The 17,561-nt window shown below is 58.1% G+C and overlaps 1 protein-coding gene across 2 annotated transcripts; it reads left to right on the forward strand.

The window, feature by feature from the left end:
* The first annotated feature begins 48 nt into the window (after window positions 1-48).
* On the forward strand, window positions 49-15,583 carry COPE (COPI coat complex subunit epsilon). 2 transcript variants are annotated; one of them, XM_045862671.2, is made up of 10 exons: window positions 50-230; window positions 5,509-5,571; window positions 6,895-6,995; window positions 9,368-9,520; window positions 10,709-10,762; window positions 11,001-11,082; window positions 12,039-12,194; window positions 14,039-14,107; window positions 15,143-15,217; window positions 15,367-15,583. In XM_045862671.2, the coding sequence occupies exons 1-10, from the start codon at window positions 105-107 to the stop codon at window positions 15,412-15,414; spliced, it is 927 nt and encodes a 308-aa protein (XP_045718627.1). In that variant the 5' UTR covers window positions 50-104; the 3' UTR covers window positions 15,415-15,583. The 2 variants fall into 2 exon arrangements, with proteins under 2 accessions (XP_064453627.1, XP_045718627.1); XM_064597557.1 differs by lacking the exon at window positions 10,709-10,762 and having other exon boundaries at window positions 49-230.
* The last annotated feature ends 1,978 nt before the right edge of the window (window positions 15,584-17,561 follow it).

Raw genomic sequence — 17,561 nt, forward strand, 5'->3', positions numbered from 1 at the left:
CAGACAGGAACGAGTAAACTACAATACCCAGCGTGCCTTGCGGTGAGGCCCTGCTTCCGGCCGACGTGTCCCTCCGGAAGAGGAGCGACTGGGACCACAGCGATATGGCGCCTCCGGCTCCCGGCCCGGCCTCCGGCGGCTCCGGGGAAGTGGACGAGCTGTTCGACGTGAAGAATGCCTTCTACATTGGCAGCTACCAGCAGTGCATTAACGAGGCGCAGCGGGTGAAGGTGCGGCCGCTCGGGGGCGAGGGGATGGTGGTGGCGAAAGACGCTTCCTAGTGGCCGCTGGTCGCGCTCTGATTTTTAAAAAAAATCTTCCTTCTTCTTGCGGCATTTTCCCCCCAACGTATCTCTTCAGAGCGCTCTGAGGAGTTACCCTTGCCTATCACAAAACTCAAAGCCGTGACAGTTTTTGATATTTCTCACTTTGAGAGCTCGTTCTGCGCTGTGGAAGGCATTTGAGTAAGGGAGGTGTTTATGCTACTATAGTATTAATAATAGTAATTTTCACTTGTGGAGAGCCCATATGTGCCACCATACCCTCAATACCCGTGAAGTAGGGATTGTTGTTTGTTCTCATTTTAGGATGCTAAAGAGAGAAATGGCTTCCTCGACGTTACCCTGCTCCACTAGCTCTGTTATTTCTCCCCAAACTTGCCCATTCATTTCATTCATTCATTCATTTATTCATTCATTTCCTCATTGAGCTTCTCTATGGGTCAGGCGGTGTATTCGTGCTGGGTTCAAAGCAGTGATAAAATAGATAAAACTTCGTGGTCTCTTGGAAACCTTAAGGTCCTCAGGGAGACAGTAAACGAGTAAATAAACAAGAAGTCAGGGGGTGGTGTGATGGACAGTGATGGGAATGAGGTTGGCCATTTGAGAGCCAGAAAATAGCCCTGCTAGGCAGGGCCCAGCCAGTGGATAACAAGAGGGGGCGGCAGGTCCTTTAGCAGGAACTTTTAGGGAGGGACATGGACGTTACTGACACTTTGTGAACTATTGGCGATTCTCTAAGAGCAGTGAAATTGACAGGGTCTTGCCCGCCCTTGTTGTTGTTAACCTTAAAAAAAACTGGCAAGTTATTTTACTAGCAAAATGGGTTTATTGGGGAAATGGATAATTGCAGTTTGGGACGTATAACCTATGGCAAAACCATAGGCAAGCCAGAGAACAAAGAGGACTGCTCTTTCACAGGGGAAAGGGGGAATTGAGAGGGGCTGTTATAAACAAAAAAATCCATTGGAGTAAACTGGGAGCTCAAAGTCTAGTGGCTTCTCATTGCCTGAGTTGTGACAGTCTCTCCTTGGCTAGGCAGTTGCCAGGCAAGGAGACGATCTTTCATCCTCCTGTGAGGATGATAAAGTGTATGTTTCCTCCTGTGGGGAATGCGTGGTACCTCCTCTTCTGTTGGGGTCTGCCATTGACCTCTAGTGTCAGGGCTTGAGAGCTCCCCCTTCTGGCCTCCTGACTCTGTTTTCAACTAGTTTTCTTTTTATTAGTTTTCACATAGCCTAGTGTCCTAGAGAGGTTAAAGGAGTAAAGAAGCGAGTAAATATGTAGTAACTTGAGTGCTTAAGGGGTGAGATAAAAAGTGCTGAGTTGGAGGGGTGCCTGGCTGGCTCAGTCCGAAGAGCAGACGACTCTTTTTTTTTAAAGATTATATTTATTTATTTGACAGAGAGAGACACAGCGAGAGAGGGAACACAAGCAGAGGGAGTGGGAGAGGGAGAAGCAGGCTTCCCACTGAGCAGGGAGCCCGATGTGGGGCTCGATCCCAGGACCCTCGGATCAGACCTGAGCCGAAGGCAGACACTTAATGACTGAGCCACCCAGGCGCCCAAGCATATGACTCTTGATCTTTATTGTGAGTTTGAGTTCGAGCCCCATGTTGGGCGTAGAGATGAGTAAAAATAAATAAATAAACTTAAAAACAAAAAACACCCAGCACATATACCTGTCTTAAAAAAAAAAAAAAAAAGGTTTTGTGTTGGAAAATGGGGGTGAGGAGGCTGCTGACTCTGGGAGTGATCCGGTAAGCCCCAGCCTCTCTGACCATCATTTGAACCTGAGACTGAACCTTGAGATGCGTCTAACCCCATAAATTGCTGCCAAGGTCCTGAGGCAGAGATGAGCTCCGGGTAGTCCGAGCATAAAAGGTTGGTGTAGCAGAAGTGGGGTGAGTGTAGGCAGGGGGAGGATGGAGAATGAAGTGGGCAGGGCCCTAGGCAGGGCCTCGGGAGCCACAGTAGGGGTTTGGATTTTATTCTGAAGGTGTGGGAGGCCATTGGAGCACCAAGCAAAGGAGCAGAGGACTTCTTCACCAAGGCAGCCAGAGGCTTGGGAGGACTTTGGACTCTGAAATAGAGAAGGCTTGCTTGGTCATGCTTCTGGCCTTTGACAGTATTCCTGGTTTCCCTGAGCATCATGGGGATAAAGCCTAAAATGGACTTCAGGTAGCTGTCACACTTGAAATGACACTTGTGCAGTTGTATTCGTTTTCTGATGCTGCTGTGACAAATGACCACAAACGGCAGATTGTAGCCACACAAGTTCATTATCTCTCAGTTTCTGTAGATCGGAAATCCTACATGGCTCACATCAGGCTAAAATCAAGGTGTTGGCCAAGCTGTGTCTCTTCTGGAGATTCTAGGGAAGTATATGCTTCCAGGTTGCTAGCTCTGAGCCAGGGGCCAGCCTCAGCTCCTAGAAGCTTCTCTCCAATCCTCGGTCTTGCATGGGGTCTCTCCATGTCAGAACCAGCCACAGGATGTCGGGTCGAATCCTTCTCACAGTTGGGCTCGCTGGGATTTCTCCTGCTCCTGCATTATTTCTGACTATCCTCTGCTATTAAAGTTCTTACTATTAAGGGCTTCTGAGATTAGGCTGGGCCCTCCCCCATAACTCGGCACACTCTCTCCATTTTAGGATCCATAACCTTTGTCACATCTTCGAGGTCCCTTTGGTGACAGAATGGAAGCTGTTCCCAGGTCCCAGGGACTGGTATGGACATCACAGGGGGGCATCCCTTATTTGGCTCACCACCACAGTTGTGTGCCTCCTTCCTGGGGCATGTAGACAGAAGATCGAGACAGACCTGCGCTCAGACTCTGGCTCTGTTACATTCTCTCTGCAGCCAGGGCCAAGTCCCTACATTTCTGTGTGCCTGTCTCCCCTCTTGTCCGATAGGGACAATGACACCTGTCTCACCAGGGTCACTGTGAGATTCAGCGTCACAGTTATGCTCTGCTGTCTGGCTTCTGTTTTGTGTTCTACTTACATTAGCAGTACGTTCTTTGAGTCTTCTCCTGTCATAATGTTCAGACTTTCTGTCGCTGCTGAAAGGGAGGACCAGCGTGCCCTGCTATACTTAGAGAGGGACTGGAAACAGTCACGGAAACCGGACTGGTGGTCGCTGTGGGTGGATGCACACTGCAGCCCAGCCTCTCAGCCAGGGAACTGCTCTCTCTTTGGTGACTTGGGAAACATGCACTGGCCCAAAACCATGCCATTCTCCTTGTCCCCACTGAGCCATTCAGTGCGATTTAATTCTGGTCCATGGGCCACCTAAACCTTCTCTTAGGCAGCCTATACTAGGTTGAACGGTGTCCCCTAAAAGATATGTTCACCCGAAACCTGTGAACATGACTTATTTGGCAAAAAGATCATTGCAGATATAATTCCATAAGGGATCTCTGGATGTGATCGGCCAGGATTTCAGATAGGCCCTAAATCCAATGAGTGGTGCTCTTCTAAGAAAAAGGCAAAGAGAGGTTTGAGGCAGACAGAGAAGATGGAGGCAGAGATGGGGGGCGATGGGGCCACAAGCCAAGGAATGCTCGGAGCCCCCAGAAGCTGGAAGAGGCCAGGAAGGATCCTCCTATAGAGCCTTTGATGGGAGCATGGTCCTGCTGACCTTGATTTTGAGCTGCTAGCTTCCAGGACCATGAGAGAATAATTTGCTGTTATTTCCAACCATCTAGTTTATGGTAGTTCATTACAGTGGCCCCAGCAATCTCTGACAGACTTGAGCTGAGGTGGCCCCGCGTGGAACACCCAGGGTGTCCTTGCCCTTGATCGGATGTAGTGCTCTGTCACCATCGTGACGTTTCCTTGTTTGTCAGACATTCTTAAGTGCCCACAAGATGGTAGGTACTGCCTAGTCTTGGGGACGAAGCAGTGAAGAAAGCCTCAAGGAGCTGAAGGTCCAGTGTGGCCATCCTGACGGTGGCCCCCATCCCATCACTACCCAACCCCCCGTGGTACTCACTGTCCTCTGGATTAGCTGCACCTCTGAGCTGTCTGGGGGCAGTCAGGGGCCACTCTGGGGTCAGCCGGCATTGGTGGGTGTGGGCCTCCTGGCTTTGTTCTCAAGTAATTCTGGTGAGCTATCCCCAAGCTGCAAATGGCGGAGAAGCATTTGCTCAGAAACATGCCATTCCTGTTTTCTCAGATCTGGAGGTCTGCCTAGCACTCACCACACAGCTTCTGCCCGAGTCCTTACGAGCCTTCTTCCTTTCCTGGCTCTGGTCGTCTCCCCCATAGCCTCGTGGCCTGGCCAGGGCTCAGGGGGCTTCCCCACAGTCCCAGAGTGAGCAGTGTGTGAAATCCCCTCACCAGGGCTCCCCGGCTCTACAGCGGCGGGGCTGAGCAGCATGGCCCCGGCTGGACGCGGATGTCCCTGAGCCCGGGCAGCTGGCTGAGCTCTCCCAGAAAGGTCCTCTGAGTGAGGCAGACCTTTGTCTCCTCTGTTTTCCATGTTTAAAAAGTGTTTCGGGACAAAAACGGGACAGGAACAGGCTGCATGGAAATATTTGTTAAAAAAAGTAAAGTCCCTTTTGCACATCTCCTGGGTCCCATCGGTTCTTCAGAATCACCCATCCACCTCTGCATGGGACTCCTCCCAGGCTTTTTTTCTCTACCTTTTTTTCTTTTTTTTTTTTTTAACATATTATTTATTTATTAGAGAGAGAGAGAGAGAGAGGGAGAACACGAGCCGGGGGAGGGGCAGAGGGAGAAGTGGACTCCCCACTGAGCAGGGAGCCCGATGCGGGGTTCGATCCCAGGACCCTGGGATCACTGCCTGAGCCGAAGGCAGACACTTAACTGACTGAGTCACCCAGGCGCCCCTGTTTTCTCTACTTTTACAAACCCATGCACTGGGGCATTTTCCCCCAACATCTTGGACCACCCATACCACTGCGCGGCTTCTGTTTTGATCCGCTGCACCCTGGGGGTGCCTATCAGTATGAGTGGCCACATGTCCAGTGGTTAAAGGCGTGGGCTCCACCCTGACCCCTTGCTGTGCCGCTGGAGTGGGTGCCCCACTGTCTTTACCTGGACGGATGTGGGTGAGGATTGAGCCCCCGTCCCAGGGTGGTGGTGGTCTTGGACAAGATCAGGGCTGGGACGTAGGCCCAGTGTCCACTGGGCAAGCTGCCTGCTCCTGGCTTCCATGTGTCTGGCACGGGGCTCCAAGCGTCCTGAGCTGTCTCTCTCTCTGCAGCCCTCAAGCCCGGAGAGAGACGTGGAAAGGGATGTCTTCCTGTACAGAGCATACCTTGCACAGGTGAGTGTGGGCTAGTGACCTCCAGAGCCCTGGGACAACAGAGTAAAGGAACAGAGTGCTGGGTGGGGATGGGGGTGGGGACGCCAGACAAAGGAGGGCAGAGTCCAGGACTTTGAGCAGCCGATGTGGCCTCCACAAGTAGGTGGCCGTGTCCCTGAGGTTGTGGACTCACCAGGCCCAAGGACCAGCGTAGGGATTTCTCCCTTTTCTTTTTTTATGTAATCGGTAGGTTTTGTTTGTTTAGTACAGTTTTAGGTTTGCAGAATAATCAAGTAGATAGTAAAGAGAATCCCATGTACCCACCCCCAGCCCCTAGGCTGCTTTTCTTATTACTCACGTCTGAGATTGATGGGGTGCTTTCATTGGTGGATGCAGCAAGGTTGACACTGCTGTTAAGTCGAGGCCATAGTTTATTCCAGGCTCTAGGAACGTTGCCCTGGGCGTGCAAGCAGTCCAGATGGTGCAGACAGGACCAAGTTGTGCCCTGTCCCAGTCTCCCCTGCCAAGGCCCACCGGCAGCCGGCCTCCCACCTGCCTTCTCCCTCCGGCTTCAGTCTTGGACTGTGATCTGTCCTGGGCACATGGCTCCGCGGCTGCCCCCACCTCACATTAGGCCCTGGGTGGCTTCCTGGTTGTGTTCATATCTTTCCCTCTGTGGAGTGTTCTGGAGCCTGATGGGACCCCACCCTCCCGTTGACCAACCCCTCAACCCCCCCTGCCCCCTGCCCTTGACAGTGAACAGTATGTGTGGCCCCCAGCAGAGGGGCTGCCCTAGTGTCCCTCAGAATCTCCTTGTGATGTATCTGTGCGATGTGTACACACAGAAGAACACCTGTAGGTGGCAGCAAAAACATCAAAACCACCTAGAGAGGGTTGTAGTGAAAATGCGACCCTGACTCCAGTTCCCCTCCCAGCAGTGACCACCACCAGTTCTGTGTGTCACCAGGGAGGGGGTGTATGTCCTGATGCCCAGAACCCCTGTCCCTGGGCAACGCGTTCCCCCCAGAGCTGGCAGGGCCCTCGTCCCGTCACCTCAGCCCTGGGGGCTGGACAGCTGGAGTCTTCAGCTAGAGTGGTGGGCACCATGGCCTGACAGGTGACAAGTGATGCCATGCTGGCTCCCAGTAGGTGCTGTAGCAGGGCTGGCCCCTGGCAGCCTGGGGGGGGGGTGTCCCTGGGGGTGGCGGCCGCTCGTTCCAGGCAGTGGGGCTCTGCCAGGGCGCTGCTAGAGCCCTAAGAAGCTCTCGTGTGCCCCAGGAGGCCAAGTCTGAGCCCCACAGCAGAGAGTAGGCCAAGCTGACGGCATGCTTATCTTGACTGCAGAGGAAGTATGGTGTGGTCCTGGACGAGATCAAGCCCTCCTCGGCCCCCGAGCTCCAGGCCGTGCACATGTTCGCTGAGTACCTGGCCAATGACAGCCGGAGGTGAGGATGGGAGGGCGGGGGTGGGCTCTCTCTCCCCACCTTCTTACCTCCCCGAGCCTCAGTGAAAGCACATTGCTACCCTGCAGGGGCATTTGTGTAAACCATTCATTCTCTTGCTGCCCAGGATACTTGCCCGGGTGCTTATGGGCTCTGCCTCTGTCTCTGCAGGTGGGAGCCGTATGACCCCATCTCGCTCGTGCCGTGGGGCACCAGCATGACGTGGCGGGCTCCACGGCTCCTCTGCACCCTTTCCCCCACCCCAGGAATGGCTGGTCGTGAGGCCCCCCTGGGATTAGGAACTTTTATGTTCAAATCTGCTCCCCACAGGGTGCCTGGGATAGGGCAACAGCCTAGCCCATGACATGGAGACGCTCTGCTCTGTGGGTCTTCCTCTGCCCCCCTGCCCAGCCCCAAGAGCCCACCTTCACCCTGGAGTGTCCCTCTTAGCGGCAAGGAGCCTCACAGAACAGCCTTCCCCAATCTCTGCCTCGTGGAACTCCTTAGATCAGGACTTGATCATGACCTTATTGATACTGTGCTACTCTTGTGGGCCACAGAGGCTGTCTTTGGGTCCCAGGTGTAGGTGAGACCACCTGCTGTGACCCCTACCACTGCCCTTACGGAGGGCAGCATTATGTGCCCCGGCTCCTGATTGGGCTCCTTCTCCCTTAAAGCTTGAGGCTCAGGGGGATTTACTTGTCAGCAGTGACAGCTGAATGGGGGCCCCCAGGTTCTGATACCCAGAACCCACAAATATAACATCATTGGAAATGAGGTGTTTGCAAATGTAATTAGTTAAAGATCTGGAGATCATCCTGGATATAGGGTGGACCCTGAGGCAAGAGACTGGTGTCCTCATAAGAGACAGAAGAGGAGAAGACAGAGAAGGGTACAGAGGGGAGGCATGTGTGAAGATGCAGAATCGGGGTGACACAGATGCCAAGGGATGCCAAGGACTGTGGGCAGCCAGCTGAAGCCAGGAGAGAGGCTTGGGATGGATTCACCCTCAGAGGCCTCAGAAGGAACCTTTCCTGCTCACACTTGGATATCAGACTCCTGCTTTCTAGAGCTTCTTCTCTCTCAGAGAGTCTATTCCTCTTTGCATCTTCCCGGTCTGCGGTGCTTTGTGACGGCAGCCCCGGGACACCAAGACAGGCAGGCTCCTGAGGCTATCCTTTCTCCCTCTCCACACTTCATGAGCCAGGGTGACAAGCCCTAGTCTCCTTTCGGAAGAGGAGGGGACTCTGGGACCCTCTAGGAGCAGGGGCTGCTTTGGGGCCTGGGGCAGGGGCCCAGGAGGGCAGAAGGGTTCAGGGTACGTCCGTCCTGGCAGCCCAAACTGCTGCCCCTTAGCCAGCCCAGCAAGCAGGCTGTGGAGAAAGTCCCGGCACCTGTAGGTGAACAATGACATGTTTGAGTAACAGAGCGCATGACGCTCGCATCACGTTAACGATGGCAGGTGGCATGTCTACTCTCAGTAGGTTCCCAGGCAGGGAACATCATGGGGTGGCCACGAGGGCTCCATGCCAACTCTCTGTCACACCCTGTATGCGGTCCGGGTGTGCAGAGTGGGAAATAGTCTCAGATGTGAAGTCATTTGTCCATCAGGCACCTTGGTGGTCACGAAGACAGTGACAGGAGTGTCCCCATCCTCCAGGGCCTTAGATGTAGATCCTGACCAGCAGCCCACGTGCCATGCACGTGTTTGTGGAGAACCCGTGGACCCTGAACAGCAGCTTTTGTCTGGTGGCGACTCAGGGCCTGGCCCTTCCCTTCTCCTGTCAACTGCTCAGCAGCCTTTTGGAACAACAGGTTTTGGCTCTGTTTTCTAGTTAAGCAGATCATGGTTCAGATGTTCTATGGCCTGTGGGGGAACTGGCTGATCCTTGGCGGAGCCCTGACTCCAGCCTGGCCCCCAGCACAGCATGTGGCCTACCTGCCAGGAGCAGCCGGCCTCCTTGGGGAGGCAGCGATGTCATCAGGGTGAGATTCATCTGTGTGGCTTCCTGTCTCCAGAGAGGCATCCCCGGCGAGTTGGCCCGGCCCTCCACGTCCGGGGTGGTGTGGATACTACAGCCCCCTGGATCTGTAGGCCTAGGCAGTCATCTGCGCTGCTCTGTGGACATGGCCCCGCCTGCACCACATCTCCTCACGAGGCCTCAGTTTCTTTGCATAATGGTGGGAAGTGCCAGGTGGGAAGGCGGTGAAGCTGGCACCCAGTGGGGCTCGACGGAGACAGCTGGGCCCATTCCGCCTGCAGCTGCTGTGTTCCCCTGGGCGCCTGACCCACTCTCTCTGGACCTGTCTGCTCCCATGGGGGCGAGGCTGCTTCCCACCCCTGGCTGCAGGCCCTCAGCAGCCTTGTCTTGCAGGGACTCGATTGTGGCCGAGCTGGACCGGGAGATGAGCAGGAGCGTGGACGTGACCAACACCACCTTCCTGCTGATGGCTGCCTCCATCTACTTCCACGACCAGAACCCAGATGCAGCCCTGCGTGCCCTGCACCAGGGGGACAGCCTGGAGTGGTGAGTGTCCTCCCTGTTCCAGGGAGAAGGCCTCCAGGCTGGTCTCCAGGCTGCTCAGTGCTTCATTGGCCGTTGTCATGGGAACAGTGGGGGGCTGCTGGCAGAGACCAGTGGGGCCCAGGCTTCCCATTCAGGCTGCAGCTCCCATCCTCGGTCCTTTCTGCACGGCTGGGCTGCTGTTCCCAAGGACACGGCTCCCAGGGCTGGAAACCCTCCGTTCCCGGTGGCAGAGGAGAAAGCACCTTTGTTTCTGCCTGTGGTTTCTGTACCCCCACCCCCACCACAGAGCCTTGTGTCCCTGGGCCCGGGCCTTTCCGTGTCCTCCCCGCGTTCCCCCAGGCCCTCCCGTTCACGGCACTCCGGGGCCTGCGGCGTGCCAGAGGCTCTAGCCCCCACCCCAGGAGGTGACTCCGGCCAGCGCTGCATCTACAGCGCCGTGTCCCGGAGGGTGCGACAGCCCACCCCTGTGAACTCTCTGGGGCCTGCTGTCCCTTGGTTGGTTGGTTACAGGTTCATTTTTGTTTCTTGTTTCTGTCCCCGCTCTATCCAGAAAGGGATTTGTGGCGGTTTAGAAATAGGTCTGGCACACAGCTTACAAAGCAGCAGACTCTGTAACTATTTCTCAGACTCCTACACATGTTGATCTGGGCGGGAAAGTGTGGGAACAAGTGACTACATACGTCATTGGTGGTCATAGCTGTCAGGCAGAGAGGGAAGCCACGGGTGCGGGAACCAGAGGGGGTGAGCACCTGCCCCACGCAGCACCTCTGTGACTGGACCCACAGCCTTCCCTGGGGCTGACCCTGGGCGTGGCTGCTCAGCTTGCTCCCTGGGCTCCTGCCACTGGGCAGTGGCCAGTGTCCCCCTCACACCAGGAGTGGGGCGCAGAAAGGATGCCCAGCCTCAGGGTAGTCAGAGTGGGACGATTTGGGACCTCATGAAAGCTCCAGCCCCACGTGTGCTCAGTGGTGAAAGGGGGGAGCCAGGGCCCTGGGAAGCAGTGGGAGGCTTGGCCCGGCGCATAGTGCCTGGGTCTGAGTCCAGTGTGGCTCAGCATTGCCCTACGCAAGGCAGGGCTGGTGGCCTAAGCACTCCTAGGAATGTTCCTGGAGGTGGCGCCCACACGGGGGAGCCCCGATAGGCAGCAGAGTGGCGAGGGTGCCGGCTGACTGCCTCTCTGTCCTGCAGCATGGCCATGACCGTGCAGATCCTGCTGAAGCTGGACCGTCTAGACCTCGCCCGGTACGTCTCTCCCATGCGACCCTCCCTGCAGGGTGTTGCCTGGGACGAGGGATGGTGCCGTCCTTGCCTCAGTTTCCTTCTGTGACGAGGGTGGGACCTGCAGAGTTGGGGTGAGCTTCCCAAGTGTGCAGTGAGAGCGGCCGGGTCGGGGCTCCTGGCACACTCGAGCCGGCGCCAATGTGTGCCCTGTGAGCAGGAATGCGGGGGGCTCCCTCCTACCCTTCTGTTCTGTCCCCAGGAAGGAGCTGAAGAAAATGCAGGACCAGGACGAGGATGCTACCCTCACCCAGCTGGCCACCGCATGGGTCAATCTGGCTGTGGTGAGCCCCTGGGCCGTGCTGGGGGAACGAGGGAGCATCAGAGAGCTGGGAGGTGGGAGGTGCCCCCTGCATCCAGTGCTGGCCGCTCCTGTGGGGAGGGTGCTGGTGCAGGCTGCTGTGGACACATTGGACCTGCTCCTTCCTTTGGGGCCAGGGCCCGTCCCCCAGGGGAGCCCCCAGCCCATTGCGCCCTGGCACATTTTGCACCTTGCTCAGCCCCAGCCCCATTCTTGGCTCCTCACAGCTGAGCAGCTTGGCCAGAGCCAGAGTGAATGAGCTTGGGGTGCTCTGGAACCAGACTTGATGGAGCGAGTGGGCCTGCCTGGCAGTGCAGCCTCCCGGGGCTCACCCTGGGCTTGGCTCCTACTCAGCTTGCTCCCTGGGCTCCTGGCACTGGGCAGTGGACAGTGTCCCCCCACACACACACCTTCCCCTGTGCCCAGCCCCTATCTCCCCCCATGCCTGGGCACCTGCTCCCCCTTTCTTGGCAATGGCCCCTCTTCTGGCCTTTGGCACTGGGCTTCCTCTCTCTAAGTCGTTTTTTTTGTTTTGTTTTGTTTTTGTATGGGCTGCTTAAAATGTGTTCCCCGTCCGCATGCGCCTGCACCGGCCTTGGGGGCACTGAGCCCCACCCAAGCTGGCTTCCAGTATCTAGTTTAGCGGGGTGAACCCTGCCCGCTCTTCGCCAGCTCTGCGTTTTTTCACACACGTCTTGGCCTCAGGCTCCCCTCTAAGAGTGGTGCTGCGTCTTTAGCAGGCAGGCAGAACCTTTCATTCTTCTGAACGAAGGATGCCGGTGACAGGGCTCCAGGGACCGCCTGCCTCGCGCTGGCCACGCCGACATCGCCTCAGCGAAGTGCCGGCGTGCTGGCGTCCTCCTGCTCTGTGAGGGAGCGGGAGGTGGTAGGGCTGGGAAGCGGGCTGACAAACCGGTGATGTTGGAACTGTCCCTGCAGGGTGGCGAGAAGCTGCAGGACGCCTACTACATCTTTCAGGAAATGGCTGACAAGTGCTCATCCACCCTGCTGCTGCTCAACGGGCAGGCGGCCTGCCACATGGCCCAGGGCCGATGGGAGGCCGCCGAAGGCGTGCTCCAGGAGGCGCTGGACAAGGTACGGCAGGCCCAGCCTGCACCGAGGCTCCCGGTGGGGGCGGCAGGGGACGCGGGGCTTGCTGCAGAGGCAGCCCCATGGGCCTGGCATGTGACCACGTGGGAATTTATTTTAACACCAAATCAGCTAGGAATCAGATTGCAAATAGAAATGTTGATCGTGGCTTCTCTTAGAAATGGGAGGATCCCATCGGCCTGGGCTTCAGCTGGCCTGAGCTGAGCAAAAAGTCTCGCTATCACCTTGGCTGCTGGACCTGGGGGCCTCTTGATGTGACTCCTCACTTGAGCCAGTACTTGGAAGAGATGCCTGCCGTTCATTACCAAGGGGAGAGCGAGATGCAGACGGGAGACGTTGCCTGTCTGGGTCTAGAAGAGGGACTGAGAGTGGGGCCCTGGCAGGGCAGCCCCCGCTGTCTTCCCCCAACCAACATGTGAGGTCTTGTGTGTTACTTTTATAATCAGAGGAAATGTCAAAGTTTTTTTTGTTTTCTGAAAACATTTCGTCATCTAACAAGAAACAGACACCGGTGGGAAGCTTTCTCCCCTTTACCTGTGTGAGGCGTCGAGTTACCATCAGGAAGTTGTTTGCAGATCAGGGACGGGCCAGGGGTCATCAGTCAGGTGCTCCTTGGGCTGCACGCGTGGAGGTGCCTTGCCCTGCCAAGGCGCCCTTTGTCCATGCCGGCCACCGTGCCTTCCTGACAGGCTCTGACCTTAGCTGGACTGTTGGGTGCAGTCAGGGCTCGTCAGGAATGCCTGGCCTGGTGGGGCGTCTCTGCCCCAGAAGGAGAGGGCAATGGGGTCCCCAGTTAAATGACACCCATCTGTCCTCATTCTCTGCGACCCCGTCTGGGCTGGCTTACTGCCCCGTGGCCCTGACCCCTCGATGGCCCGAGGCATGCCATGGCCTCAGTTGTCGTCCTGGTCCTGTGGGCCACCCCATGCTTTCCCACTGTCCTTCCCATTCCTTTGGCGTTCCCCTCGTTTTGCTTCTGTGAACACGTGCCATTGTCCCCCATGACAACTGTTGAGGAAACTAAAGTGGGGAGGCGTTGAGTCTCCCCAAAGAAGAGCAGCCATGGAGTGGAGCCGGGTCTGTGCAGAGGCCCCTCGAACCTACAACACCTTGTGTCCGGGTTGCTGTGTCTCTGCTTCGAGTGCCCAGTCGGCTCCCTGCAGTGGTCTGACCTTCCTGGCCGAGGTCATCCGGGGCCAGTTCCCAGGGTTCCCTGTGCCTCAGAGCCCCGTGTGGGTGGGTGGGGTGAGGTCACCTGCTTGGATGTTCTGGTAATTTCCCTGCAGCTTCTTGCCAAGGGCCCTGGTGAGCAGGAGGGGCAGGCGCGGTCTGCCCCGTGGTCTCAGACCTCATTTTTGCAGTGAGAGGGACAGCTTGCTTGTGATGGTGTTCAGGCTGCCTTGGGCTGGGCTCTGTTCCTTTGCGACTGGTGTGATAAATAACCCCTCCCAAACTGCGACCGGCAGGGCGGTCTGTCTCATCCTGGGCAACAGATGAGACAACAGGCTCAGAGGGGAAGAAGCCGGGAGGGCAGGGGAGAGGCAAGGAGAGGCAGGGAGGCCAGGAAGGTGGAGTGGGGCTGGGGCCCCCCTTGCCACCGCACTGCCTCCCAGGCAGAAAGGAGGGCCCCGAGGTCACCGCCTTGCAGAGTGGCCAGTGGGTGCGCTTTGGGTCTCCCAGCCCCACCCCCTGCCCCACCTCTGAGGGTGTGACCTTGTGTGGGTCATGTCTTCACCCTGGGTCAGTGGGAGCACCTGAGATGGGAGTGGGCAGGCCAAGTCGGGGGCCTGGGGAGCTGACCCTGATCGCTTATGCCCCTGTGTTTCCAGGACAGTGGCCACCCAGAGACACTGATCAACCTTATCGTCCTGTCACAGCACCTGGGCAAGCCCCCTGAGGTAGGACCCCCGGGCACAGGGAGGTTTTCTGCTCTCCACGGCGCCAGCCTAAGGTGGGCAGGGGTCTGTGGTGTGGCCCCAGCTCTGAAGGTCAGGGTCTCCGGCAGAAAGCCACTTCTTTGGAGGGGGTGCGGTTGCCATCAGCGCGAGGGGCCCTGGGAAGGGGGTGTTGCGGGTGCGGAGGCTGTAGGCCAGCTGCTCCCGTGGGCCCTGGGAACTTGTGGGCTGTGTCTCAGAGCGTGCCCAGGCCAGGGCCAGCTGAGCCGGGACCCCCACCTGTGCCGCCTCCGGGTGGACGGTGGGCGAAAGAACAGAGAAGAGGGGTCCATGTTGTCTGAGGGGGAGGGAGGGAGAACTCTGGGGCCCCGCTGTTTAGGTGGCTGACTGGCCCAGTTGGCTGGGGACCCACCCCCAGGCTTCCTGGCAGTCCGTCACCCATGCCTTATAGAAGGGCCCCCGGGCAGCCTCGGGGCTAGCATAGTATAGCAGACAGGACCACTCTCCCACTCACCCCACAAACAGCACTGAACCCCTAGTCTCAGGGAGACAGCTGCCCCCGCCCCATGTGGTGGGGGCGGGCCTGGGGAGGTGGGGCGAGGGTGGCAGCAAGGGCTCTGTCCGGGGTTCAGGTTCTAATACCAAGACCTCGGGTTTCTCCGTACAGTGTGCCCAGAACAAACCCACCTCTCCTCCCAGCCCTGTTCCCCCCGACCTGCCCTCCGCTCCTCCTGGCCCTCCGCCCTCTTCTAGGGCCTGGGTCCCTCCCACCCCACTCGCCTGAACCCTGTGGTGCCTCCTTCCACTGTGTGCGGAGTGTAGGCTCTGTGTCAGCTGCCCCCCCTCTTCCCACCCCAGCCCTGAGGGTCCTGTCATCTGCCAGATTCCAGGGTAGGCTGATGGAGGTGACGGAAGACGGGGGCTCTTGCTTGGGGTCAGCTGGGCAGCCCCCACCCCACCCTAGCCCTCCCCTCACCCTGTATGTGAGAGGCCCCTGGGGGCCCCTGTTCAGCTCACCTGGCCTCCTCTCTGCTGCAGGTGACAAACCGCTACCTGTCCCAGCTGAAGGACGCACACCGTTGCCACCCTTTCATCAAGGAGTACCAGGCCAAGGTGAGCCCGAGCCGTCGGTCTGTCCCAGGTCCCCAGACCCCCGGGCGGGGCCGGGGAAGGCCAGTGACAGGGGTCCTGACTCATGTTCTCTTTGTTTCTCCTCCCACCCCCCCACCCCCCACCCCTGCCATCCGCACTCTGCGTTTAAGGAGAACGACTTTGACCGGCTGGTGCTGCAGTACGCTCCCAGCGCGTGAGGCCCGCCCCAACCGTGGTTCCTGAGCCATGGGACAGCGACCCATGCCGCCCTCAGGGCGCCCATCGTCATGCGCGCTCTCCCTTGTTCTGGCCAGAGGCGGAGGCTGGAAGCCCAGCCCAGCCCCGCTCTTGTCAATAAATGTCTCCACCATGGGAAGCCCCACCTGATCCATGTCTGCTCTGGCCACTTGCGGAGGGACATGTGGGAACCAAGGCTTAGAAGGGAGGGTCCTGGGCACCGTCCCCCAGGACCTTTGCTGGGAGGGGAGCCCTGGAGACCAGGGCCTGTAAGCAGCAGCTGCACCGAGTGCCCACCCCTCAGACAGCCACTCCATGATGCTGAGCTCCGAGTGGCACAGGCGTGTCTCCCAAGCTCCCTTGGCATCCAGGGAGACTGAGGTACAGAGTGGGGATCGCCATCACCCGGGGCATTAGGACTCCGAGCCAGTATCCCAGGGTGGTCTGTAGGTGGCAAGGGAGGTAGGAAGCACTCAGGCCTCAGTTCAGTCATATGGGGAGGGTGTGTGCAAGGAGCAAATGCACGCCCGCCCCGCCCGACCTGTCCCCTGCTCCTCACTGCTGCCCTGTGGGCAGTCCTCCGCCAAGACTGAGACCGGCTACTGTGGGGGCCGTGGGCGCGGGAGGGCCACAGTGGCTGAGGCGCTGAACTCTCTACCTGGAGAAACCCATGGCGAGAACCCTTCCATAAGAGAAAGCCAGGGCACCAGCTGGCCCCTCTTGTCCAGAGAGGGTGGTAAGCGAGCAGGGGAGAGTTGTTGGCTGGGCCTCTCAGATGAGGTCACCACCCAAACAATTAGAAGGATCTGCCAGGCCAAGTTCTGGGGGGACCAGCATTCATTCAAGGCAGCATGAACAGCCCCTGCAAAGCCGCTGCGGCTGCACTGGGCTCCGTGAGCTGGACAGGGCTTTGTGCCCTTTGTCCCGAGGTCAGTGTCTGGGCCTCTCCCAGGAAGGAGGGAGGACCTGTGTTGCCGGAGTCTGGCCTCATCTGCCTCAGAGGTGGCTGCCTGAAACCTGGTGCTTGGTCGCCAGGACAGGACGGAGAGCTCAGAAATCCCAGGGGCAGGGCCCAGCCCTAACCCCTCCCTGCCTGGTGAGGAGCTCAGCAGGGGAGAGAGGTGACAAAGGCATCCGGCAGGGGTGGGGATGGGGGGGCCTGGGGATGAGCTCCCGGGGGGTAGAGGAGGCCTGCCGTCAGGTGGAACAGGGAAGGGGCGCCAGCCTTGGGACCTTAGCAGCCGCTTGTCAGGTCCCAGCTGCCAGCACCAGGAGCCACCTTCCCTTTTGCCCTGCATCCACCCGTTGGTGGCCTCCCAGCTGGCCCCGCCAAGATGAAACTCAAGGCAGCTGGGGCTGGGCTGGTGGGCGGGGGTGCCTCTCCCATTACTGATGGCTGCCATGGTGACCAGATAGTGACAGATCGCGCTGGGTGGGAGGGCGGAGGTGGGGGAGTTGGAAGGTCCAGGGCTGCACCGCAGGCCCAGCCAGACCTCTGGGGGCACGGCTAGCTAGCTGAGGATCGCCGAGGCCCCTCTGCCTGCTAGGCAAGCTGCAGCATTAGTCAGTTCTCTGGCCTCGGGCTGAGCCTTAATACGTGACCAGGCCAGGCAGGCCTCATACCCCCAACGTGCTGAGCCTGTCTTCCTGGTCTGATGGGCCGGGTGGACCCTGGCCCACACAGAGTGCATGTTCAAGAATAATGAGTAGGAGATACAGTGAGCAGATGGTGACAACTGCCAAGAAGACTGATGGGAAAGTCAGGGGTGTGCTGAGCAGGTGACACTTGTAGGTAAAGTCTGAAGGAAGTGAGGGAAGGTCCCTGCTAGCACCTGGGGGAACAGCATTCTAGGCCGAGGGAACAGCCAGTGCCAAGGCCCTGAGGCAGGACTGTGCCAGGGGTGCTAGAGGAACAGTGAGGTGGCCAGTGTGGCATATGGGGAGCAAGGTGGAGAGGAGAGCATGACGGTAGGATGTGAGTCACGGTGAGGAGCTGGCCTTTTACTCTGCATGATGGGAGCCATGGGGGCTGTGAACAGAGACCAGCAAGCAGACTCCCTCTGGCCTCTGTCCGGGGTCAGGAGGAAGCCAGGATACCAGGCAAGAGGCATTAGGGGGGCCCAGGGCC

The sequence above is a fragment of the Mirounga angustirostris genome, unplaced genomic scaffold (assembly GCF_029215605.1).
Source record: "Mirounga angustirostris isolate CCGP_5_RB_7025 unplaced genomic scaffold, mMirAng1.0.hap1 SCAF_1, whole genome shotgun sequence".
In the NCBI taxonomy this organism is placed as follows: Eukaryota; Metazoa; Chordata; class Mammalia; order Carnivora; family Phocidae; genus Mirounga; species Mirounga angustirostris.

What these genes read in the sequence shown, in the direction of transcription:
- COPE (XM_045862671.2), top strand. Translation starts at nt 105, where the DNA reads ATGGCGCCTCCGGCTCCCGGCCCGGCCTCCGGCGGCTCCGGGGAAGTG. An exon ending in CTGGCCAATGACAGCCGGAG is followed by an intron (nt 6,996 to 9,367) that starts GTGAGGATGGGA and finishes CTTGTCTTGCAG; the next exon opens with GGACTCGATTGTGGCCGAGC. An exon ending in ACCTGGGCAAGCCCCCTGAG is followed by an intron (nt 14,108 to 15,142) that starts GTAGGACCCCCG and finishes TCTCTGCTGCAG; the next exon opens with GTGACAAACCGCTACCTGTC.